This window comes from Lycium ferocissimum, chromosome 11, assembly GCF_029784015.1.
Source record: "Lycium ferocissimum isolate CSIRO_LF1 chromosome 11, AGI_CSIRO_Lferr_CH_V1, whole genome shotgun sequence".
Lineage (NCBI taxonomy): Eukaryota > Viridiplantae > Streptophyta > Magnoliopsida > Solanales > Solanaceae > Lycium > Lycium ferocissimum.
The window spans coordinates 32,917,419-32,942,941 of record NC_081352.1 but is presented as its reverse complement, the minus strand read 5'-3'; the positions used below and the strand labels follow the sequence as shown (position 1 = coordinate 32,942,941).

General features: G+C 33.7%; 3 protein-coding genes and 1 pseudogene across 5 annotated transcripts; 3 read left to right on the top strand and 1 right to left on the bottom strand.

Annotated features, from left to right (window-relative positions):
* The first annotated feature begins 4,960 nt into the window (after positions 1–4,960).
* Positions 4,961–14,484, top strand: LOC132038600 (uridine kinase-like protein 3). 2 transcript variants are annotated; one of them, XM_059429256.1, is made up of 15 exons: positions 4,961–5,130; positions 7,324–7,487; positions 8,405–8,496; positions 9,028–9,097; positions 9,553–9,671; positions 10,027–10,123; positions 10,715–10,794; positions 11,258–11,452; positions 11,585–11,668; positions 11,784–11,844; positions 12,656–12,716; positions 13,493–13,586; positions 13,689–13,761; positions 13,950–14,032; positions 14,150–14,484. In XM_059429256.1, exons 2-15 carry the CDS (start codon positions 7,340–7,342, stop codon positions 14,297–14,299), a joined length of 1,407 nt encoding a protein of 468 aa, XP_059285239.1. In that variant the 5' UTR covers positions 4,961–5,130; positions 7,324–7,339; the 3' UTR covers positions 14,300–14,484. The 2 variants fall into 2 exon arrangements, with proteins under 2 accessions (XP_059285239.1, XP_059285240.1); XM_059429257.1 differs by lacking the exon at positions 4,961–5,130 and having other exon boundaries at positions 7,326–7,503.
* LOC132038689 (5S ribosomal RNA) lies at positions 5,463–5,587 on the top strand (annotated as a pseudogene).
* A 1,384-nt stretch (positions 14,485–15,868) lies between the features above and the next one.
* On the top strand, positions 15,869–20,358 carry LOC132038601 (fructose-bisphosphate aldolase 5, cytosolic). The gene is made up of 4 exons (XM_059429258.1): positions 15,869–16,038; positions 17,494–17,874; positions 18,610–18,911; positions 19,807–20,358. Exons 1-4 carry the CDS (start codon positions 16,011–16,013, stop codon positions 20,167–20,169), a joined length of 1,074 nt encoding a protein of 357 aa, XP_059285241.1. The 5' UTR covers positions 15,869–16,010; the 3' UTR covers positions 20,170–20,358.
* A 293-nt stretch (positions 20,359–20,651) lies between these two features.
* Positions 20,652–23,422, bottom strand: LOC132038603 (NDR1/HIN1-like protein 6). 2 transcript variants are annotated; one of them, XM_059429259.1, is made up of 2 exons: positions 22,378–23,422; positions 20,652–21,448 (listed from the first exon to the last, which is right to left on the bottom strand). In XM_059429259.1, the coding sequence occupies exons 1-2, from the start codon at positions 23,190–23,192 to the stop codon at positions 21,355–21,357; spliced, it is 909 nt and encodes a 302-aa protein (XP_059285242.1). In that variant the 5' UTR covers positions 23,193–23,422; the 3' UTR covers positions 20,652–21,354. The 2 variants fall into 2 exon arrangements, with proteins under 2 accessions (XP_059285242.1, XP_059285243.1); XM_059429260.1 differs by having other exon boundaries at positions 20,652–21,464; positions 22,378–23,420.
* Positions 23,423–25,523: the final 2,101 nt, after the last annotated feature.

Here is a 25,523-nt window from a genome sequence, read left to right as displayed (position 1 = left end):
CATTTAACACCACAAGTTTAAAAGTCTTCTCTACTTTCTTAAAAAGCTCCTAAACAAATGAGTTAATAAATTAAACGGAGAGAGTATTAATTATATGACTAAATATTAAAGAAAAAATAAAATTAAGTTATGTATTTTCACTGTCTAAACCAATATAAAACTAAATAATAGATATCCAATATTATTGTCATTCCTAGTGTTAGAATTGAATTTCTTTTGTTAGCATTACTATTGATTTGGTTTTTGTTGAGGTTTATTTGAGTTACTAACATTTATGGACTATAAAATTTATTGGACCATTCAAAATTCTAAATCAAAGCTTGAAATAATATGTTATAAAAGATAAAAGACTATGAAAAAGTTTAAGAAATATTTATAAATTACATTATTAATATTTTTTTTTTTTTTTTTTTTTTATTTAAGTGGATTGGTTTAATTTGACTTTTTTTAGTTAAAACCAAACTAAAATAATGGTGGTCGGGTTTTTCTTTTTAAAACCAAATCAGGTCAAACCGGATCACTAGTCGAGTTTTTTTTCTTTTCGATTTGATTCGGATTATCGGTTTGGTTTGTACACTCCTACTACAAATTTACAATCACTCATCTTTAGAAACTGCTCCAAACTAACTTCAGAAGAGCTTTTTTTTATTTTTTATTATAGATAAATTCGGCTTTCTTTTATTTTATTTAGGAGCAATTTTGGTTAACTATCTCTCTTATCCGAATCTTGTATATCAAAAGTTTGAGATATTTTATAGGCTAAATACCTAGATAGCCCCTTAAACTTGGCACAATTTGTAAGTTAGACATATAAACTTAGCTAGTGACCAGATAGACACTTTAACTTGACAAATATGAGTCTCATTAACACTTCAAAATTCATGAGTTCATCAAACACTTTGACATACTAAGAGACAAATGAATCGGATGACAACCGTCATTTGAAAAAAAAAAAATCACCTGCAATTATATACTCCATCCGTAATTTATATGACTTCAGTCCATGAGTTCATCTGCGTGAATTTCACTTGCTGTTGACATGTCTAAGAGACAAATGAATCAGTGACAACTGTCATTTGAAAAAAAAAAATCACCTGCAATTATATATTTTTTAAAAGAATACATATAATCCTCTTCAATCTTCTCTCTTGTATACATTCCCAGTCTTGTTCTACGTTAATCCCAAACCCCTTGTCCAATCTTCTTCTCCATTAATCCCTCCCCATGGCCCCATCCTCCTCTTCTTCTGCCATAACACCCCCGCACAGACATAAATTGTTGACTCCTTCATTGTATTGCTTAAATGCTTGACCTGGCTTCTTTATTTAAAGGATTCTCTTGGAAATCTTAGTCCCAACTAACTTTATCTTCTTGAGACTTTAGCCTATTTTATATGACCCGTTGAACCTTCAGTCAACATTATCCAAACAAAGAAAAGATGACTCAACTGGAAAAAGATTTCTCTGATTATGACTGAGGAAAAAAATAATAGAAAGAAAATGAGAGCAAAGTTTTAAAATTTCATAATCTTCTATAGAAAGAAAAGAAAATCAATAAGTGAAAACGACTTCTTTGTTTTTTATTTATTTTTATTTTTATTTTTTCTCACTGTACCTTCATGCGGCGTATTGCTGAATATTTTCCCTAAAGAACATGCAGGGCCACGTCATTTTCTCATCCCGTTGATCAAGTAATATTATTTTATAGCATAGTTGACTACTCCTACTGTCCTTTAAAAGAAAAAAAATAATATTTTTGTATTTTTAAAATATTTGAAGCACTTTCTTCTAGAGCCTAGGGGAGAATGTTGACGGTGATGAAGCTGCCAACAAGTAGACCAGACGAATCTATCTATTTTAATAAATATATTCATTTATTTATTATTAGTCTAGCCTCTCTTATTTCTTTTTTAGGAAAAACTTCGGATTCACCCTATGTTGTACGAAGTATTTTAATTTTATCTTTCAGTAGATATTAGGTTATTTATACTCTAGACATTATATTTATTTTTAACTTAATGAAGCGTCAACATGCGCTAAATAGATTTCATGCGTCAAATAATTGGAAAAAATGATCTGAATTTATTCTTCAACTATTTTGCGATCTAAAATTATCTTTCGCTATATTTCATGCTGAATCTCTATATAAAATATATAAGAGCAGATACACAATGATTTCATTAGCGTAAGGGTAGGAATGGTAAAAAAGTATAATCAAATGTAAAATTAAGATATTTTAAATACCATATGAGTATTTTGATACTTTTTCCTTTTTCTTATGTTTTACATCTAGGGGTTTGCGTCGCTTGGTTTAGGGGTTTGCGTCTCTTGGTAAAGATAAGTTATGCATAAATAAACAATATAAAGATTGTAATGTATGAAGTTCCATTTGTGGATTATTTTTAATTTTTGTCCCCCCAACCCCCCAAACTTTTTTTTTAACTTTGATGCATATAAACCCTTCTTCATTTTCATTTTAATTCATTCACATTGTATATAAAATAAGTAGAGGGTTCATGTTATCTATACAAGAATAATGTTAAAAACTAGATGATATACACTAAAATATACTAAGAATATACTTATAATATATAGTATATATATAACAAAAAAAAAAAAAAAAAAATATATATATATATATATATATAAAAGTTATAAGTATATATATATTCTCACACACACACACACACACATATATATATATATATATTAAGTTATACATATATATAAGATATATAACTAGACACATATATATTATTATATACTATATATATTGATATATATATAAGTATATTCTTAGTATGCATATATATATATATATATATATATATGATACGATATTCAACTAAAAATATGCGTTATAAGTATATATAGTATTATAATATATATATATATTTTAGTTATATGTATAAGTTATAAGTTATAAGTATATATAGTATATAACTTAAACATATATCTATATATGTATATATATTATGTATATATATATATATATATGTATATATATATATATATATGTATATAAGTTATATAACAATATTGATATATATACATTTTACTATATTTTAGGTATTATATAGTGTTACATATAATATATATATGTGTGACTTTGGTCAAGATAATCACATCGACATTTATTTGGTTTGATTTGGTTTGGTTTTTAAATTTAAAAAACCCTATATTTGGTTTGGTTTTGGTTTCATTCTAAAAAAACCGAAAAAGCCCGCCAAGGTTTATATATTATTTTAAAATTAAATTTGTATATACCTGATGTATTTTAATTTTTTTATGAAAACTTTCAATTTATATTATGTTTTTATACTATAATTAAACTAATTGCAATATAAAAAGGGAGATACTACTGTTGGTCCCTTTAATTATTAATAAAATAATTTAATTTTTAATTAAAAACCGACAAAAACCGATAAAGCATATAATCTTGATATTTTTAGTTTGGTTATTTTTTAAATAAAAACCGATCCAGGAAATATAATGTATACATTACAACAACATACTATTTAAACTTTACTTATAAACTTGTATAACATATGTAAATATACCTACAATATACTAATAAATACTATAATATATATATATATATATATATATATATATATATATATAATATGAAAAAACAAAAAAAAATGGTTTTGAACTTTTTTAATAAAACGAAAACCGGAATCGGAAGGTTCGGTTCCGTTTTTAACCGCAATTACATGAAGGAGCAGTTAATAATTCTAAAAATATGTTATGCATTAAACAATATAAAGAAATGAATTATGTGTGGATTATTTTTAGTTGGTTTTACATGTATTCATTAGTATACATTGTATATAAAATAAGCTATCAAGAAAATGTGTCTAGATGATCACCTAGTTGACAAATTATGTCAAATTTGAGTGGCTATCTAGATATTTTCCAAACTTTTATTTTCTTGAAAAACTAGACACATATCATAATCACATACTATGCAGTATGCATTATGTTTAATACATTTAAGGGGGAATTCAACTAAAAATAGGCGTTGATTATAAATTAAAGGACTTAAGTGCATTTAATAAGATATTGCAAACCATTTGGTAGATTTACCCAACTACATTAATAAGGTGTGACTTTGGTCAAGAGTCACATCGCAGGGCCCACGTCCCATTCGGTGCCAAGGTGTAACCTTGATCGTTTAACTTATCTTTCACTTCACATTTACTATAATCCAATATAAAAAGGGAGATACTACTGTTGGTCCCTCAATTATTAATAAAATAATTTAATTTTTAATTATTAAAGCATATAATCTTGATATTTTTATGTAGGAAATATACAAATATATTCTTTTAAATTATGTAGGAAATATATTATATTTAAATTATTTTTAGAAGTAATATGAAGTAATAATATAAGTTTAATAAAACACAAGAGCAATTAAATTAAGGAACGATTAATAATTCTAAAAATATGTGAATATTCATAAACAAATGAATTATAATTTAGTTGTATTCGAACGACTAAATTAGATTTTATCAATAACTATATGGAGCCAGAAGTGTTAAAGGACAATATCATCTTTAGTCCCTTGGTTATTATTGTATTCTGATTTGAGTACTTATCAGTTGTCATCTAACTTAACAAATTACCTTTGGTTAACAAAAAAATGAGTTTTTGATTTCTTTATTAGGAAATTATATTATATAGATCATTTTTAAAAGCATATTGCACTAAAATATTGAGTAATAATACAAATTTAATATTACACATGAGTAAATTTAGTTGTATAACTTCGTAAATTTGTGAAGAGTAGCAAGCGGAAGAATTAGTAGTGCGCCACTTCAAATAATTAAATGTTCAACAAGATCAGAGTTTATTAATAACTGAAGGACCAAAATGCTAGTATTATTAATCCATAAAAATAAAAACCAGTGGCCATACCTGTAATTTCAGGAAAATATCAAGCCCATAGTCTTTACAACACATAGCAAATCGCAGTTTCCACTCTCTCTATAAATTCATCATGTCCGTAACAAAGCCTACAATTATATATACACAACGCTACTCATAGATGAACACTACTATTTTACTTCTTCCTAACTGATTTCAAATCTCAATTAAAAGCTTCAACAAATTGCAACTTCAAAAGGTATCTAATAACTTCATTAATCTGCTTATATATCTATGCTTCTTCTGTACAAATCTGCATTCACGTGTTAATAGTTAAGGTTTTTTTTTTTCTTAACAGTTTTACGAGTGTTTTATTAGTTGTTTAGTTCAATTTTGAATCTATAAGTTTCCTTCACGATCTCTGAAATTTATGCTGATTTTGTGTTGGTACTAATGCTATTGAATCCGTATTTGTTGATGAATTGATTTGCTGTTGAATTTTATTTATGAATGCGGCAGTTTTGAAATTGATACCTTTTTTGGTCATATGAAGTAGTCTAATTTAATGGTGCTGCTATCAATTTTTTGGTCTGACGCGATCATACCAGCACTAATGCACCGGATCCCATCAGAACTCCCCGAAGTTAAGTGTGTGCGCTTGGGCGAGAGTAGTACTAGGATGGGTGAACCCCTGGGAAGTCCTTGGCTTGCATCCCTCCTTTAGAGGGGGAGCCTTGGAGCAACGGTACAGTTGACTCTGTGTGACCTGTAGGTCACGGGTTCAAGTCGTAAAAGCAGCTACTAATGCTTGCATTAGGGTAGGCTGTCTGCATCACACCCCTTAAGATGCTCTGTGCACCAGGCTGCTCCCTATCAAATCTTTGGTCCCCTGTCTCTCCTATCTTGCTGAGGTGGGGGATGTTTCGTTATGGTGGAGGATCTTTGTTGTGATCGTCAATGTGTGAGCGGTGCATTTAGTTTAATGTGTGATCTTTTACGAGTTTGAAGTAGGATAGAGCAATGCCACTTATATCTATTTAGGTGAGAGATAGATTATCAATTTACTAGGAGATGTACTAGCAGTGGTGCTGCTTAGTACTAACTATCTCTCAGCCGGGCTCTTAAGATCTATGAATTAGATGCTACTGACTAGTACGGTGTAATTACTCAAACGAAGTAGCTGATGATGCTCTGTATCATATATATTAAGGGTTGCTGTGCCTTCATGCATATCGATTTAGGATTCTCATTGTCACATATCAATTTTCTGGTAACTTAAGTAGTACTTGAATCTGCTGACATAGAGGTTGGAGTTGAAGAAAAGAAAGTGAGGGTGCAAGGGTTGACGGCTTCTGGAATACAGTTGGGTTGTTCAAGCTAATGTTAGTGAACTAAACTGTGGCTGGTGACATTGTATGATTCCATATCTGAACGAATGGAAAATCAATTTGAGTTTTGGCTCCACCAATGAAGAGCCAAATCTGCAGGGCGGAGCTAGTGAGAGGAAAGGGTGTTCAGTTGAATCCTCTTTGTTGAAAAAATACTGGATGATAGCAAAAATAGATCTTTTTTATAGATAAACTGTTGAATCCTCTTGACAAAAGGAAAAATTCTAGTGTAGTCGTAAAGGAGTTCCAGAAGTTGCTTGAAGTTCCACGTTCAAATCTCAACTATGGCATTCTATAATTTTTTGAATTCCCTTGTATAAACTCCTGCCTCTGTCTCTGCAAACTCAGTCATTTTTCCTATACACATAATGTTACTTATGCATACTCAAATATCAAGGAATCATGAATCATGAACTTCAGCTTCTTGATATTCAAATAACTCGGTTTCACAAGATACCGCGGTAGGCCAATATGAGCGGATTCTTCTTTAGCTTACACGCAGTCATAAACCAATCCCTTGTTAATGCTTGGGCCGAAACTTTTGAAGGTGTTTGCCTCGCCACCAAGATGAGCCAACCCATTGTAAAGCCTAGGTGCTTGATGCGCCTGCCAAACTTTTACCTCTCCTTGATTTTCTTGATTATTAGCTACGTCTTGTACACATAAAGGCATGATTCAGACATATATGTATTATGGAAGCATTATTCGTAGTTACAACTTGTACGGTAGGTATAAAGGAGAATATACATTATACAAAACTTAACGAATTCTTCTACAGTAAACATGTTGCGATGGAATAGCTTTATAAAGATCTGATATTAAACAAATTATTATACTACCACTGCTAACTCTTATCTCATTCTTAGTCCAAATGCCTAGGCAACAGGCTAGGCCACTTCTCTGGCTCGCTAACCATTTCAATCATGCTTTAAATTTGAAAAAAGAAGTAAAAATTCCTGATATAAGTATATCACTGGCCACCTGGATTCCAATTTTCTGGTATTGGTATTTATCTTTTATAGAAGCTTGTAGTCCATCACTGATTGTTGGTAACTTAAATGCAGAGCTTAAAATCAACAAATGGGTTCAAATGCAGTTGAAGATCTGATAGAAGCGTCATCAGGAGTTCATTATTCTGGATTCCATATGGAGAAGCCACGTACTCCAGAAATTGAGCAACCAACAACCTCTATAGATGATAGTTTTCATAAGCAACCTTTCATCATTGGTAGGTATAGACAGTGGTACTGGTATCTCTCTTTCTGTCACATGAGCATTGCTTTTTTTATAAGGGTCACCTGAGCTTTGTCTCAACAAACATCACAATTGCAATTGCAAATATTGAAAAAAGGGACTATTTATCTCAATAACCACACAATTGTTGTTCTACATTGCTATTTTGGTAATGTTTCCTTGTGATCTTTATTTTGATGATTCCTAGAGCAAAGGATATGTTATCTTAAGAAACTGACTATAGTTATTCAAGCTTTCATCATGTGTAAATCAAAGGATAGTGTTCGCTTCAATACAAATGTTAAAAACATGGAAAAACTATTCATGGATGCACATTATGACGGGATGGGAAGCGATACAATCTTGAGGGGCCATGAAAGCTAGGCAGCCATTTTGCCTGCTTATGAATGACTAACTTGGCTATCTGGTTTGGTTTAGATCTTTGTGGGAGTCTTTCTTTGACTTTGGGTTCTGGCTGCTTTTTCCCTTGAAGTTAAACCAAAATTGATTATGCTGGGTATGTGTAAAGAAAACCTGCTTTTGCCTGCTGATCAGAATATGAGTTATGTTCCAGTGGATTTGTTTCAATTGTTGTAGTATGCACATGCCGAAATTCGAACTAGACTATTGTTGGTCAATAGAGCAGTTTATGATATCCGTCTCAGGAAGTGTGTCAGGAATATGGGCTGAGATGAAAACTGGTTATCTGGCTTTTCAGTCGACTCATACACTTCAAACAAATTTTCAACTTAATCTTTTGGTGAATTAATTTCTTTTTATCAGAATCAAGGCTGTAAATGTTAATTGTATGACTCCTTTGCTGAAAGTTGAATGTTTGTTATCCGTTAGGAATGTTCCTACTCTTGGTACTCATTTTCTTAATCATGCTTGTAAAATATGTTTCACCTGCAGGCGTCGCTGGAGGTGCTGCATCTGGCAAGACAACAGTTTGTGATTTAATTATTGAGCAGCTTCGTGATCAGCGGGTCGTACTAGTGAACCAGGTGGGTTTCTTCGGACTGGAAAAAAGTCTTTTCTTTATTTTGATGAACAAGTTTAAGCTTACAGCTAGATCATAATCTTCCCCATACAGCTTTTTTAGCGCTGCCTCCATTCTCTCATCTCTTCCTGTTGAATCTATAACTAGTTACTATGTGTTTATAGAACCTCTTGATACGATGATTTGTTAGCTAGAGGGTCTCCTGTACCTCAATTCACGTTGGTGTTTTTTCTACAATTTTTCCCTGCAGTTTATGATAAATGTAGACTAACAAGGCTAAAATTATATTTCATTTAGCTTCTATCTTTAAAGATCAATAAGACCAACTTTTTGATGAATTATTGATTTTATTGGTCTTTTATCTGAGATGTTCCCTAACAGAAGTTGTGGTGAAAAAGACTACTTAAGAGGATTCAGAATGATATATCTATTTCACTACCCGTCCATGCTATTTTTCTGTCTTTTAGTTTGCCGAAAACTTATGTGTGGCCTACCAAAATTCATTGTCTGATCTAACTTGGGTTTGGATTTGCAGGATTCGTTTTATCATACTTTGACTCCCGAAGAACTGACAAAGGTTCATGAGTACAATTTTGACCATCCTGGTTAGTCTAGTCCATTTTATTTGAGTTAAAATCAGTCTCGATTGTTTATGGTTTAATTTTGCAGACAGAAAATGGCATCATTTATAGGAAAAAGCATCAGTATATGTGTCTTCTTCTTCTTCTTCTTCTCAAAATCAGTCTTGCAGTTTCCTAAGCAGTATTCACAATTCTAAATTGGATTCTCTTGTACTGGACTTGTTGTGACTTCAAAGAAGTATGTTTATGTGTTACCTATGATCCGTGACGGTCCTCAATCTTATTGGAAACCTTTCCTTTTATATAACGGATGATAATTACTGGTGATTGAATTTTGATTTATAGTGTTCAAACTTGTGTAAACCCTTTGCAATCTATTTCTAATATTGATATGTTAGTCTTGTAATTATTAATTATCTAATACATGTTACAGGATAATGTCTGGTGTAAGTTTCATGCTTCTTTCTCTTATTGTTCAGATGCGTTTGACACCGAAAAATTGTTGAGTGTGGTGGAGAAACTGAAGCACGGGCAAGCAGTAGATATTCCAAAATATGATTTTAAGAGTTACAAAAATGACTTATTCCCTCTTCGAAGGGTAAATCTTCTTAGCATGATTTTATTTTGTTTCATTTTATTGCACCTTGTACATCATCCAATTTTTTTTAAAGAAAACATCAATTTATGTGCCATGCGTATCTTAGTCAACTTTTAACCTCTCTAGTCTTTTCGCGCGATTTCTTTCTTCCAGTTGAATACCCTATATCAAAATATCAAAAAAGGAAGAAAGAGAAATTGGATTCCAATGACACAGATTACACTACTTTTCTTGATAGGCAGCCGGATACATAAGTGGAGAAACAAGCAATTGCCTGCATTTGGAGTTGTAGCTTTCACTGTTCAGAATTCTCTATTAGTGTCAACTCACCACCTTTATTTGAATTACTTGGTAGGTCAATCCTTCGGATGTTATTATTTTGGAAGGCATACTCATCTTTCACGACCCACGTGTCCGGGATCTGATGAATATGAAGATATTTGTTGATACAGGTTCTTTCATCTCCTTTCTTTGATGTTTCCTTATTGTCCTTGTGGCATGAGTTGTTCCCTCTTATTGACTTGTGACCAATGATGTACAAAGAGAAAAGATCAGCACAGTGTCCTAGTAGTTATCTCATGTGTTTCCTCTAATAAATTAAAATCAAATAATAAAGAACAAATATAAAAATATGGAGCTAGTCCTTTGTTGGCATAAAAGCCTAGTAATATGTAATAAAAGGACTACCAGTGACTAGAACACTGCTGTTCTGCATGAATATCCATCCTATGTAAGGGTGGTGTAAGGACTTCACTGAAACAGATATCATGAAAGATTGGACCACAATTTCCCGCAGACCTCTTTTTAACGAGTGCTTCCACTCAAACTTCTGAAATATTATGGTTTCGTGTTTTTTTAAATTTTTTTTATATCTTTTCCTTACAATTGTTGATTTCAGTTATCCTTAAAATTAATGTCCCACTTTAGTTCTTGATACACAAGCGATAACCTCTGTATGTTGTATCCTTCTCTGTCTACTTGGTCAGTGCTTTATGTTGGGTCTTCTACTTGTGTGGTTTCATCATCTTAAGTTTTCAGTGCAGATGCTGATGTACGTCTTGCAAGGAGAATAAGACGTGATACAGCTGAAAAGGGAAGAGATATTGCTACTGTGCTTGATCAGGTTAGGAAAGCTCAGTCTTATTTTAAAGAATTGTCAATCTTTCACCCAAATTTGACAGATATTTGACAAAGCATTTCTTGAGCTTTTTACTCTTCCAACTTCCAGCAAATTGCATTTTGTTTGTGACGAAGATCAGTGACGTGATGACTAAGTTTCTTTTTCCCTGCTTCCTTTCTCAGTTCATTTCTGTGAAACTTCCATTATAAGTTTCTAAAATAGTCTTTCTCTGCTTATAAGCTCAATAGAAACCATTTTTTTTTAAGTTTTTTTTTTTAAAAAAAAAAAAAAACCATTTTTTCTTAAACTGATGATTCAACTTCTATCTTAACTTAATTACGTTTCCAAAACTTGACTGTTCAAAGTTTCTAAAGTGCATTTTGAAGTTGAATGTCATATGAAATTTAGCATACTTTTTATGGTTAAGTGTTTGGTTTTCACGAATAATTTGATTTAATCTTGGCAGTACTCTAAGTTTGTGAAAGCTGCTTTTGATGACTTCATTCTTCCGACAAAGAAGTATGCTGACGTTATAATTCCCCGAGGTGGAGACAATCATGTTGCTATCGATTTGATTGTGCAACATATTCGGACAAAGCTTGGTCAACATGATCTCTGTAAAATATATCCTAACTTATATGTCATTCAAACAACTTTCCAGGTACCATTTTGATCTTTGGAATTGAGATATTATCTTGTACCTTTTTGTCTGTTTCTCTCTTTTTCTTGAAATTGCCTTTTGTTCAAGATCCATCTCTCATGTGCTCGTAAAGATTGGTTTTTTTTCATTCAGATACGTGGCATGCATACACTTATTCGGGATGCTCATACGACTAAACATGATTTTGTATTTTATGCTGATAGATTAATTCGATTGGTAAGTGCATTGCTGAACCAGTCATTGCTTTACTGGTTATCCTATCTTTCTCAACCAGTCAGGGGAAGTCAATCTTTTTTAGCTTATCAACTAAATTCATCTTCACTTGAACCAGGTTGTTGAACATGGTTTAGGACATCTGCCATTTACGGAAAAGCAGGTGTTGACTCCAACTGGTAAGCTGCTACTGCAATTGGGAAATATTCATGCCCTTGTAGTTAGAAATCTTATTCAGAGGGCTTCAAGGTAGCTTCTTTGACTACTCCAGTTTATATAGTAAGGTTATTGACATTAGGTCAAAAGATCAGGCTTAATGGTGATCTTCTTAGGACTGATGAGAGTGTGGATACAATTATGATACGTGGCCATGGTTTCTGAAGATATGACTGATATTAAGAAAAATTGGCTGAATTGTAACTGGAAGAAACTAGGCATTATAACGCAATACATCTTCGATCTATATTGAGAATAACATGAGCCACATTGTCAGTGCATTGTTACTGATGTACTGTATCAGTCAAATTATGGCACTGACACTGTATTATTGGGATATTACCAGAATCGCTTACAGTGTTAACTTAAATATCCCCGTAGGGTCATAGTTGAAGACAAGACACTACTTTCCCCTAAGATATTTTCTTTTACAGTTTGAGTTAGTAGTGTTGTTGGATTGTGTATGTGAGGCATCATAAAACATACTGATCATATAGCAGTTAGAAAAAGCAAGCTACACATTTTCCTCCATTTGGTTTTGTCAGCTCTCGGTAATTTGTTAGTTGCAGTACTTACATTTTGGTCGATTTTAATACTTGAATCAAGATTTTAGCATTCTATCCTAAAATCATATTGTCTGGGATTTTAGGAGTGGGTTTTATGCGACTTCTGTTTCTTTGTGGACTTCACCTTTTTCTATATACCTAGTTGAGTGGGAACCGCTTCAATGAACGGAAATAAATTCTTAATGAAATATATTTCTCGTAACTGCAGGATCTGTATACAGCGGTGTTGATTTTTGTAAGAGGTTATGTGGTGTTTCAGTAATTAGAAGGTAAAAATTTTGTAATTTATATTTGGCATTTCCCTTGCTTTTCTTGTATGGTAATATTAATTGCTTCGGAGGATTTAAGGACTCTGTGATCTTTGTAATGGTGTGTGTGTATATATAACCATATGTTGGTGCATGTAGTATGGTATATATTTCATTAGCATTGACTGATTGATTGTATTGTTGACCATGTCCTTAATGTCTATGTTCACTTATTCTATTGGTATACGTTGTTCCAAATTGGGCTCGTTTAGTAGATCGAAAGCAATGGTCTGTGCATGTGTGAGGCTCCAATATATATGTTTAAAGCTGTCACATGGAGCATCATGTTAGTGATCAAAACTGAAGATAACAAATGACAGACTCTTATCTCAGAAACTTGAGATATTCAACAAGGAGAAGCTTCATTTGCAATTTTTAGGATAAATACTTGTTACATGACATGATGAAGATTTATGATGTCTTCATAAAGTTCTATATTGATGGGGGTTTCATTTTCTTCAAGCGTGCCAAAATATATCCTGAAAATGTAGAAGTTTTGCAGTTTAATTTATGTTTAACTTTGCCTTATTAATCAGATGAACTAAAATGTCAATTTGTTTTCATTCACTGGAGGTGCTTGTTATTCATCACAAATTGACTGGCTCATAATATTGTCAAATGCGTCCAGGAGAAACAGTTTAACAAGTGTTTGCTCCTTTATCTTTTCTGCCTTCACCAAAGTTAATCGAATTGCTGTATTCTGTTTGTTAACCATAAAATTTTCTAATTATGCACAGTGGAGAGAGCATGGAGAATGCCTTGCGAGCATGTTGTAAAGGTATCAAGATTGGCAAGATCCTTATCCATAGAGAGGGTGACAATGGTCAGCAGGTTAGCAATCTGCAGGGTCCTATCTTTTTCGCCCTCCTGAGTCATTATATTGGCTTTTGCTCTCTTTATTTTGTTTTTAATGCATTTCATTAAATGATGCAGCTGATCTACGAGAAACTACCGCTAGATATTGCAGAAAGACATGTCCTGCTGTTGGATCCGATCCTTGGAACAGGTTAGTCTTTTTTTTTTAAAATAAATAAATTGGTAACTGTAGAACAGGTTAGTCTTTTTAAGAATGGCTTGTATATGACCAAGAGTTTCATGCACACTAAACATGGTTGATCTACATCATCTAGAATTTTATGATAATTTCTTAACAAGATATTTTGTGAGCAAAGCGTATTACGTGTCTATACGCAGGGAATTCAGCAGTTCAAGCTATATCTTTACTGCTGAAGAAGGGTGTCCCAGAGTCCAACATTTTATTCCTCAATCTTATCTCTGTAAGTTTTAACTGAAATTATCCAGTTTAAAATTTACATCTCTTCTAAGCCACCTTTCTGCAAGCTACCCTACACACTTCAGGAATAATAACTTTTATTTATTTTATGTTTAACTAGGCACCTCAAGGAGTACATGTGGTCTGTAAGCGATTTCCAAGAATAAAGATTGTGACATCTGAGATTGAAATCGGTTTGAATGACGATTTTCGTGTTATTCCTGGGATGGGTGAGTTTGGTGATCGGTATTTTGGCACAGACGACGACTAAAAGAAGAGTTGTGGCCTCGCCATACCCCGCAATCACATGAGAGATTTAGTGTTCGCTTCCATTTCATTTTTTTTTTCCAATGATCGTTTAAAGAAAAAGAGTCGGATGAGCATGATGAAACCACTTATGTAACGGTTACTGGACATTTTGAAGCATTTTTGAGTATACAAGCCTTATAAACGCGATTTTCTTTTTGCACTCTTACCTTATCAGGTCATTTAGATGATACACATAGGTTGTTAACAACTATAGCAATAATGATGAACTTAGGAAATAAAGGTGTATACCATCAAATGTTGTGGTGAGATTGTAAATATCCCACCATCCTTAATCAAAGGCCTTAGTTTTGAATACTGGAATGGAGTCGCCTTTGGTGGGGAGCGTTTTACCCCCAAAGTGTGACTTCTCTGCTCGAATCTGGAGTGTATAGAAGTTAATTCCTATTCTTATTGAGTGCTCGAATCTTTCACAAACAAACAGCTCGAGACTTCCAAACAATGTGTAGAAGTTTAAAAGTTGTGGTGCTCAATGATTAAGTGGGAAGTTTTCACTTTTATGTCTCTTTCACGCTTTGGCTTTTTGCCGAAACTTAGCGCTCCATGCTGCCCTTTCGTTTTCCGTAATACAGCGCATGAGAAGGTCGGAACTGTTTATACCTTCAGAAAAATTTCCAATTTCTTCATTCAAATGGAGAGACAGGCTGAATGATTATAAATGAGCTGGCTTCTTTATCAAGACTTGTTTGCTTTCTCCTTTACCTCTTCCTATTTCCTGCTGTAACAAAAGTAATTAAAAAATGCAAATTAAAAAAGTAAGTTTGGCTTCTTATATTTGATTTATCTTTCCATACTTGGAATCGTAGTCTTACTCTTGTATTTCTTGTCCTTTGATTTTTGTTATTATCTGGTGTTTCTTGCCCTTCGATTTGTGGCAGTCATGCTATTATTCCTTTTATTCAGACTAATTTTTGTTATCATCTATTGTTCCTTTACTTTTGGTTATTTCTTTGTCCGGATTGCATTTGTTTGCTTTTCTTTGAGTCGAGGGTCTTTCGGAAACAACCTCTCCACCTCCCAAGGTAGGTTAAGGTCCGTGTCTGTTTTCTATCCTCCATGACCTCTTATAAGATTACACTTGGTATGTTGTTGTCGTTGTAGCTTCTTATATTTAACAGTTTTTCTAGAGCAGTCTTTTTGGGTTCTATATTTTAATGCTGGAAAGAAATAATTTTTTGGAGATGAGGCATTACTAATTTGTTTCCCCACAAAAAAGCTAACGTGGGTTGGGTTACAATCAGCCCAATACAAAATTATCTATCTTGGCGTTCATAAAATTTTGGATGGATTGGACGGTATCATTTTTGAAATATATTTGACATCCTAGGCATTAGCTTCCCCACAAAAGAATTTGCCTCACAATTAGGATAGAAGGAGAGCCAGGTGACGTGTGGCAGTGAGATTTGTAGTTCACTCTTTTTTTTTTTTTTTTTTTTTTTGGTGAAGATTTGTAGTTCACTCATTTTACTTAACCAGGACGATAAACTTTGTTGGGCTAATCTGTTGACACGTGTCTAGTATGGATCATATAGGAATATCTCCTCCAAGTCATCTACTATATAGATTGGTTTCTAGCTTTTAGGTTCTCGTCCGTTTTCACTTGGCTGCTTGCTTTATCCAAAGCATTATCCTTTTAGCATTACTAATCCACAACCATGTCTGCCTTTGTGGGAAAATATGCTGGTAACACCTCTTTCTTTCTCTCTCTTACTTTTCTTCACATGCCAAAATGTAATTTAACTAATAGTATATATAAGAGAAAGAACATTTAGCTAGCCTAGCAAGTATATATATGTACGTATATTTAGCTAGTCAGCATGCAAAGCCATACAGTTCCAAGGTGCGTAATATATTGTAGTTTTCATTGTCTATGCAATTTTATATATTAAGGAGATTGGAAATGCATGTATTTTTGTTTCAATAATTCATGTACCGTCTCCATTCGCTATTTATATTCCAATCCATGATATCGAACACTTGGTGCAAACCTATGTTGCTCCGACTCTTCAAAATGCCGTCAAGTGCGTGTCGGATTCTCCAAAAGTAAGCATTTTGGAGGATCCGATACGGATGCGGTATTTTTGGAGAGTCCAAGCAACATAAGTGCAAACTGTTTAAGGTTGCATAATTCGTAAAGTAGTTTTGGATAATCTACTAAGTACACCTTCAGTTTTAGTTTATGTGACCCGTGGTTTTGACAGGGCACATAGTTTAAGGGAAAAGGTTTTTCTAATTTTGGAAATTTGCAGTCATAAATATGCCATAACATTTGTGTGACTATAAAAGCTTGTCATTAAGGTAAAATAAAAAGTTCAAATTAGATTCTTTAATCACTCTCAAATGTACGACAAAACATACCGACATAGCGTGAGGGAAAAAAAAAAGAGCAGTGTTATTGTGAGATGTCAATATATCTCAAAAAAGATTTTTATTTTGAGTGTGTAGTAGTCTCTTAAAGTATTTTTACTCTTAGAGTATGAAGTGTAAAAATTTCCAGTGTTCTAGACTTTATCATTTCAGTCGGAAGAGATTAAGTAATACTTTCAAAGTAACGAACGGAAGAATCCAGGCAATTCCCCAATACTAACGAAGTAGTTTCTCAGGAATCCAATTAACAACAACTATTAATTAGGATCTACGCAAATTTGTGGCACCGTAGTAGAATTACTGCATATAATGATAGTATTAGTTTAGTCATCTCAGATTGTGGTTTTCTCCTTATTGTGAAAGGTTTTTCACGTTAAAATCTTAAGCATCCTTGTTTCTTTTATAATCTCGTTTTATCACATATGTTTGTGTATGTCTATTAATTAGGGTAAATTACAGCTCAATGCCTTTGGGTGATCTAGTGTACAAAATAGCCAGCGAATGTACATATAGGTTTATGTATATTATACTCGAATATACATACACTATACATTTAATATACATACACTGAACATATAATATACATGTACTTTACGTATAATATACATATGAGTGTATAGGTTTGTATATTTGGGCTACTTCCGGTAATTAAGTTTGGCTGATGGTAAATTTAGTAAGTTTCCCTATTATCATGAATATTATTTCCGTGTGCTATTCATTTCCAACAATAGTTGTTCTCATACATGAATTATGAATTTATGATATATGCAGAGGAACTTATCAAGAATGCCAAGTACATAGCAACACCAGGCAAAGGCATTTTGGCAGCTGATGAAAGTACTGGCACTATTGGAAAACGTTTATCCAGCATTAACGTTGAGAACATTGAAGCAAATCGTCAAGCTCTTCGTGAACTACTTTTCACTTCACCAAATGCTCTCACTTACCTCTCTGGTGTTATTCTCTTTGAAGAAACACTTTACCAGAAAACCACTGATGGGAAGCCATTTGTTGAAGTTCTTCAAGAAAACAATGTTGTTCCTGGGATTAAAGTGGACAAGGGCACAGTGGAATTGGCTGGAACCAATGGCGAGACGACAACTCAGGGTTTCGACTCCTTGGGTGCACGTTGCGCGCAGTACTACAAAGCAGGTGGGTGTTGAACTGTGTGATCGTCTCATTTAAGAATTTATTAGAACAAGCGTACCCTTAATTGTTTCATTATACTATTTCTAAGTATACTCTCTCATATGTGAGTCTGATTCTATTTCATGGGGTCAAACTGTTAGTGTGTGACCATCTCGTTTTAAAGTTTATGGGAGAGCTTATTACTTAGTTATGATATATTTCAACATGCCCTTTCACTTGCATGTGAGTCTAATTCTTTTTTTATGGGTCAAACTATTAGGGGTCATTTGGTTGGAACACCTTATCCCAGGATTATAATATAGGGTCAAATAATGATGGGACTATTCAATGGTTATCAGATGTTTGGTTCACTGGATTAAAAATGGGATATATGAGGTACAAAGTATAATATAAAACACGTGTTTGGTTTAAACTGGAAAAAAAGGGATCAATTTTTATTTTCAATTTTAACCTTGTACTTCCTTAAAGATGGGGAGAAAGAGAAGAATGAATAAGTAATTTTGCTGTTTTATCCAGGGATTAGTATTTAGTAATCCCACATAAAGTGTGGTATAAACAATCTCTTCTTAGTGTAGTTAGTTACTTAATTATATTATTACTTAATTATATTATATTCTCTCTTCTTGCATGTTCTGAACTTCTGATGTTACTTGAATTGTGTGATCATCTTATCTCTAAAATATAAGCTGTTAGAAAGAGCAGACATTTAATCATTTAATTGTAATATGTCTTGAGAAGGTGCTCGCTTTGCCAAGTGGAGAGCTGTGCTGAAAATTGGAGCCACTGAGCCCTCTGAGTTGTCCATTCAGCAAAATGCTCAGGGACTAGCTCGTTATGCAATCATTTGCCAAGAAAATGGACTTGTGCCCATTGTGGAGCCTGAGATTCTAACTGATGGCAACCATGATATCGAGAAATGTGCTGCTGTTACTGAAACTGTTCTTGCTGCTGTTTATAAGGCTCTCAATGACCACCATGTTCTTCTTGAAGGAACACTTTTGAAGCCCAACATGGTCACACCTGGCTCTGATAGCGCAAAGGTAAGTAATTTATAAGAATTTAATTTAGAGAAGTTACACAGTTGGCCGCTCGGCCAAAATTGTTACTCCAGCCCTAACCGATATACATATGTTATACACTAATTATACACGACTGCACATATATTGTACATCTTTTGGCAATTTTTTGGATAGCAGGTATCCTGTGTAAAAATCCCTTTAATCTAGAACAAGGAGAACGTAAAGGATTTTCACACTATCAGTGTATTTTAACCTGTTGCAGTGTATTATCTATCTCATTTTTGAAGTTATTAATCTCACTTATTATGAGCAATTGCATGTAGTTTGCTTTTAGATGACATGATAGCAGAGGCGGAGCCACATAAATTGAGGGGTAGTCAGCTGAACACCCTTAGTTGGAATATTATATTGTGTATACAGAAAATTACACCGCATTTATAGGTTAAAAATTACTTTTTATACATTATCTTGAACTCCTTTAGTGAAATTCCTAGCTTCACAACTTTTGATAGTGTAAAAAAGTGTCTACAGAAGTTGAGCTCTATTTTGGTGGGGCTAGCTTGCATTGTTCCATGTATTTTTCACGAAATATATAGATAGTGTAGTCAAATAGAGCCCGTGAAAATATAACTCGTCTAACCCGTCCAAGTTTGAGCTAGTTGGACTGAGTGTATATTCATATGTGAGTTAATATGGGCATAACTCAATTTAATTCGGACTCTTCTAGATGCAGCCGAGTACATGTATCCTCCAAAAGTAGCGCATTTTTGGAGGATCCGACACAGATGCTGCAACACTTTTGAAGAGAACGAGCAACATAGCTTATAACTGCTATCCACAATTGATTCAATACATTTTGACGCGATGAATTAGTCCAACCCATACATTTGACACCGTCCTTGTTCTTTCGTCTTAGGTTGCAGCAGAAGTAATAGCAGAGTGCACAGTCACGGCACTGCGCCGGACTGTGCCACCAGCAGTACCAGGGATAGTGTTCTTATCAGGAGGACAGAGTGAGGAAGAGGCAACAGTGAACTTAAATGCAATGAACAAATTGGAAGTGCTTAAGCCATGGACACTCTCATTCTCATTTGGTAGAGCCTTGCAGCAAAGTACCCTTAAGACTTGGGGTGGAAAAACAGAAAATGTTGGCAAAGCTCAAGAGGCATTTTTGACAAGGTGCAAGGCTAATTCTGATGCAACTCTTGGTAAGTACACTGGTGGAAGTGCTAGTGGTGCTGCTTCTGAGAGTTTGTTTGAATCTGGTTACAAATATTAGGGGGGCAAAAAGAATGGAGTTGATATAACAGCCTATATGCTATTGGCTATGTGTTGATTTAAGAATTGAGTCTTTTTAATTCAGACATATTTGGGGAAATCAGTCTGTAAATTGCTGTTCAAAGTTTATATTCACTTAACCAAGAAAAAAAAGAAAAAAAAGCTATATATCCCATATTTCACTCTCTCACATTTGTGGTTATAGTTTTTTCATGTTTTCTTGATACACTTATTGTGATTGTACTTCATAGTGGTGAAACTTGTTGCTGAGGATTTTGAAGGTAAGAGCTTAGTAAGAGGTACAAGATGATTTATAATTTACTGCCAGACATCGTCTACATGCATTGTCTGTCAATTGTGGCAATGACACCATCTAAAATCAACCGATAGCATGTAAATTATTGGCCTCAAGGGAAGTCTTTGGTTTTTATTCTTGCATACTTTTTCTTTCCCTTTTGGAATTCATTGAAGTCTTAATACCTTATAGTAGTTGCTTAGCATGACAGGCAGAGGGACATGCAGCTATCATGCTGCGTCCAAATTGTATGTTGTGCATTTCTAGATGACACCATCTAAAATCAAGGATTTCATTTTCTGTTAACTACTTTGCTCTTGTTCCTCTCAATCAAAGGATCCAGATAACATTTAGTTCTTGAAATCCATAGAAATAATTTCAAGATGCAACCTAGAATAACTAACGGTAGCTTACACAAGGAGTTCAAACATATCCACATTTCACTTCCTCTTTGCTTCATTCAAGTTAGTATCTATACCTGAATGTAGAGCTGAATTGACTATGGCATATAGCTACTGGCCATAATTCTGAAATGTTCATCATTACTCCTTGCGTGCTGTATCTTTTCTGTATTTGGATCCTCTTTATTGCTTTATTACCCGAAAACTTTTGTGACAAAAATGCTTTGCTGGCTAGCCTCTACCTGAACATGGATAAAGAGTATGTATGTATTAAATTCAGATGTATAAATGTTGAAGTTGTCGGATTGACCTTGCATTTTCCAATGGTTGGAGATTCATTTAACGCTGTGGTCTTGCTAAAGATTCATCCCTTTTACATATTTGCTCCGTCTTGATTAGATTTTTTTCCTTTTTTTCTTTTCTCTTCTCCATAATACTTGTGGAAATCCCTCAGGAAGTTCTGATCATATACTTATTGTTGCCATTTCTACTAGTGTGGCTGCTTTGTTTTGCTGGCTTGTTCCACAATAGTTGCTGAAATAGTAACTTTCAGGGGTCCAATGCAATGTTTTCTTGATGAGGCTCTGTGATTATCATGAACTAGTTTTGCAGGATTAGAACAAATTTTCAATTCCAAATTATATTGTTATCCAATTTCAACTAAATGAAACAAAAAGGAGTAAAAGGTAAAGATTGCTGGACAGTCAACACAACTGTTCAAAAAGTGACTTGTGTATCTTCTTAGATGCTTCCTGGATATTATGTGTTGCTATCTTAGCTACTTTTGAACCACCAGGGATTGATATAATATACTCAATTGGTTAGCTGGCTGCCCTTTATAGAACATATAGCAATCTTAAAGCAATTTATTAAAGGGGGATCAATAAAAGTGCTCTTTGTGCGTCAATCACCAACTTGACAAACTTCTTTTGGAAACGATAGTTGATTTCTTTGCATCTATGTAAGTCGTGGTGGATAGAACTAACCGAAACCTATGTTGCTGGAAGGTAGCAGGTACTTAAGGAATAGTCGAGTGTGAGCAAGGTGGCTCAAACGCCACTATCATTAAAACAAAGATCCCTATAAAATCACCTATTACCAACTTGACAAACCCCTTCTGGTGGGTTATGACTGCAGGGGGTGGGTGGGAAGTTCCCTGGGGTAAAATTAAAGGAAAGGTACAAAAGAAGAAAAGAAAAAGAGAAAATTGTCTAAATTGATCAAGAGCCCTTTTGCCTTTCAATTATTGAGCTCTACTGTAGGAAACTTCTAGTGCTAAACGACTAAGGTTTCTCCAATCTTGGACTGACACAGACATAAATTAAGTAACATAGAAAATGAGAATTCATATAACCGATCTAACTTGCTCGGCATTGAGGCATAGACTGTTATTAGGAACATAATAGAAGAAAAATGGAAAATCAAATCAAATTGCTGAACTATAGTATGCAATATACAGAAGTAATCATCTTTTATATATATATAAAAAAAAAAAAAAAAAACCACTTTTCACCTCTTTGTTCTACAACTATGTGTAATAAGAGCACCTGCTGGTGGACTTGTCATCTCTAATTGACATCTCCCATGTAACCAATAAGAGTAATGAATTAGGCCAATTTTGACTCTAACTTTAAAAGTTCCTCTGATGTTATACACAACTCTGTTGCTAAGTACCTGTTTTTGCAACTTGTAAGCTGAAATTGGTGGCAAATAAACTAAGCTAGATATCATGTGAACTTTTACTAGCCGCGTTTCGCGTTGCCTCTGAGTAAAAGGTTGAAGAATTTGTGTTGCTATTCGACTATCTGAGAAATAGAGTTCAATATGCAAATGCTCAATTCTCACATCAAGTTTCCTGTTTGGATTGGTGAAATTTGCTATGAATGTGAAATCACCATTCATATACTTTGGAGAGTCTAAGTATATGACACTTAGGCTAGCATTAGATGTATCGAACACTGGACTTCTTGGTTTAATTGATAGGAAAATGACTAGTGTGACAATACCAAATATTATCAGGAGTAGGCTGAACATCATGCATAGTATTGCAGCACACCATACAGCAGGATTGGTCCGTCTACGTATTCTTGGCACGATATATTGGACTTGTTTTGTCTTGCTTTCAAATGGAAATTCTGGTGTCAAAGGTTGATTGATGGCGTGTTTTGACCCAACCATTTGGTTCATAGGCAATGGCGTGCCACGTTTATGAGACGGTGCTGGTGTTGGTGCTGGTGGTAGTTGTGGTGATGGTGATGGTGGACACGGAAACATCCTAGGAGTACTATATTCAGGAGAGAAAAAACTCAAGCTCTCTGAAGAAGTCATGGCTAATGAATTATGAAAGGGAAGATGAACAAATGAATCTTGGATCTATTTATTTAGATGATAATGGAGTTGGAAGTGGATTAAGGAAAGTAAAAGGGAAAGAAGCTTTCGATTAAGGGAAGTGATGGACCCTTTTGTTGTTTTGTTTAGTAGTATCTGATAAAGGTGATGGGAGTAGGAACTAAAGTTGGGACGTAGATGTTTTGAATTGAATTGAGTTTGTTGCTTTTTTCATATTTGAATCACTGTATTTATTCAGGAAAACACTAAAGGAAGAGGCCCACCCAGGCCACCACAGGGCTCTATAACTTTTGTTTTGGGTTTTGGTTTTTGCAATAATTCACATTAATTTGTGCACGTCTTGACTATTCCGTTAGATTCATCTTATTTCTCATCAGCACAAGCATCGAATAATTATATTTACGAAGTTTTAAACAAACAGGAAGATAACACCTAATCTTTTTTTTTGGGCAAACTTCTCAAATATTTATCTTGTATTGTAGCTTTACAATTTGTAAATTTCTGCTTTTTAAACATTCTGAATTTGTAGCTACATTTTGGCAAAATAGTGTATGTTTTCGCGTGTATTTGTTGCCAACAAATACATGAGAACAAGGTAAAAAAAAATATATATATATGATCCTTGATTTTAGCCTTTAATGGTGGAGCTATTAAATTAGATATTAACATATATTTTTTTGATGTATTTAAGTGATTTTTTTTTTTTTGTCATAATGTATTTCCGTGTCTTTTTTTTATGTATTTCGGTGATTTTTTTTTATGTATTTTACTGTTTTTTTTTTTTTTGATGTATTTCAGTGGCTTTTTTTAATGTATTTCAAATAGATTGTGTACATTCCAACTACTATGAAGCCAAATATATTCAAATTTTTGTGTATTTGAATGAATTTCAACATATACATTCAGATACAAGACCAAAAAATTCAAATACATGACAAATACATTCAAAAAAATAATGTGTTTGGCTATTAACAAAATACACTAAAAAATGCACTCAAAAATACAAAGACAAATACATTAAAAAACGAGTGTATTTGTGAGATGTAGATTTTTGAATGTATTTGTATTTGGCTTTTAACAAATACACATGGCCGGATACGAGACACTACGCCACAAAAAAACCCTAATCTCTCCAACACTACCAAAATCCTAATCGAGACACCACGCACCACCAAAACCCAAATCGAGACATCGCACCACCAAAAAACCCTAATCTTTCCATCACCAACAAAACCACTAATCTCTCTCTTCTACGTCGTCTTTTTTTGCCGCCCGTCTCAAAATCGGTCCATCGCGCCGCCACCGACAATGCACACGGCCGGATACGCGAGTGAAATGAGAGAGAGAGAGGTGAGCACGAGGGAGACGGAGAGAGAGAGAGAGAGAGGCAGAGAGAGAGGGGTGAGCACAGAGGGAGAGGGAGAAGAGAGAGGGGGCGGTGCGGCCATGGTGGTGGTGGTTGAGAGAAGGGGAGAGAGATTTTTTAGGGTTTTGAGAAATGAAAAATCTGAAATGGGTAGTGATTGAGAAAAAAGAAAGATATATGTGTTTGGGTATGTATTTTTTTATATAGCTACCATTTGTAATTTAGAAAAGTTAATTAGCTACTAAATATAATTAAATAAAAGGATAGTTAATATTAATAATTAGGTCTTAAAAGAAGCTACAATGAGTAAAAATTCCTTTTTTTTGCTTGTAGCTGTTAGGACCTCAAAGTCGACTGATTTGCGCAAATGTCTCTTTATCTAGGTCACCATTTAGATTTTGTCCCTATTTTTGAAAGTTGCACAAATATAGCTTTTGCCAAATTAAATCCAGACGACGTTAGACATGTTCAAATGTTTGCTCATAGATTGTTCAATCTTATAGAGAAAATATTAAACTATCGTTTAAAGTTTGCAATAACTTACAAAATTTTAGGTCGTAATTAAATAATTTTTATAAAATTTTTAGTTTGCTCAAAATTTTTTTTACACTATTGTCTAAAAGATTCATAAATTGCAAGAAAAATAAAAAGAAAGTAATTTACTAACAAGCAACAAAAATTTTACTTTAAAGTCTGCACACATTTCATTACACACTAATGTGGACCATGGATGCAGCCACTTTTGTTTTGGGGCCTTAGTTGCACTTTGCACTTTTTTTCTTGAAATTCTACTAATTTGTAGAACATTGACCTGTCAAATGGAGAACAGTTGGATTGTATTGGTAGACTAAAAATAAACGGTGTTTATTGCAATTCTGCAGCAGAAATTGCCTTTTTGTTTTGATATGTGTTAATACTTGCACACTAAGAAAGTAGAAAGAAAG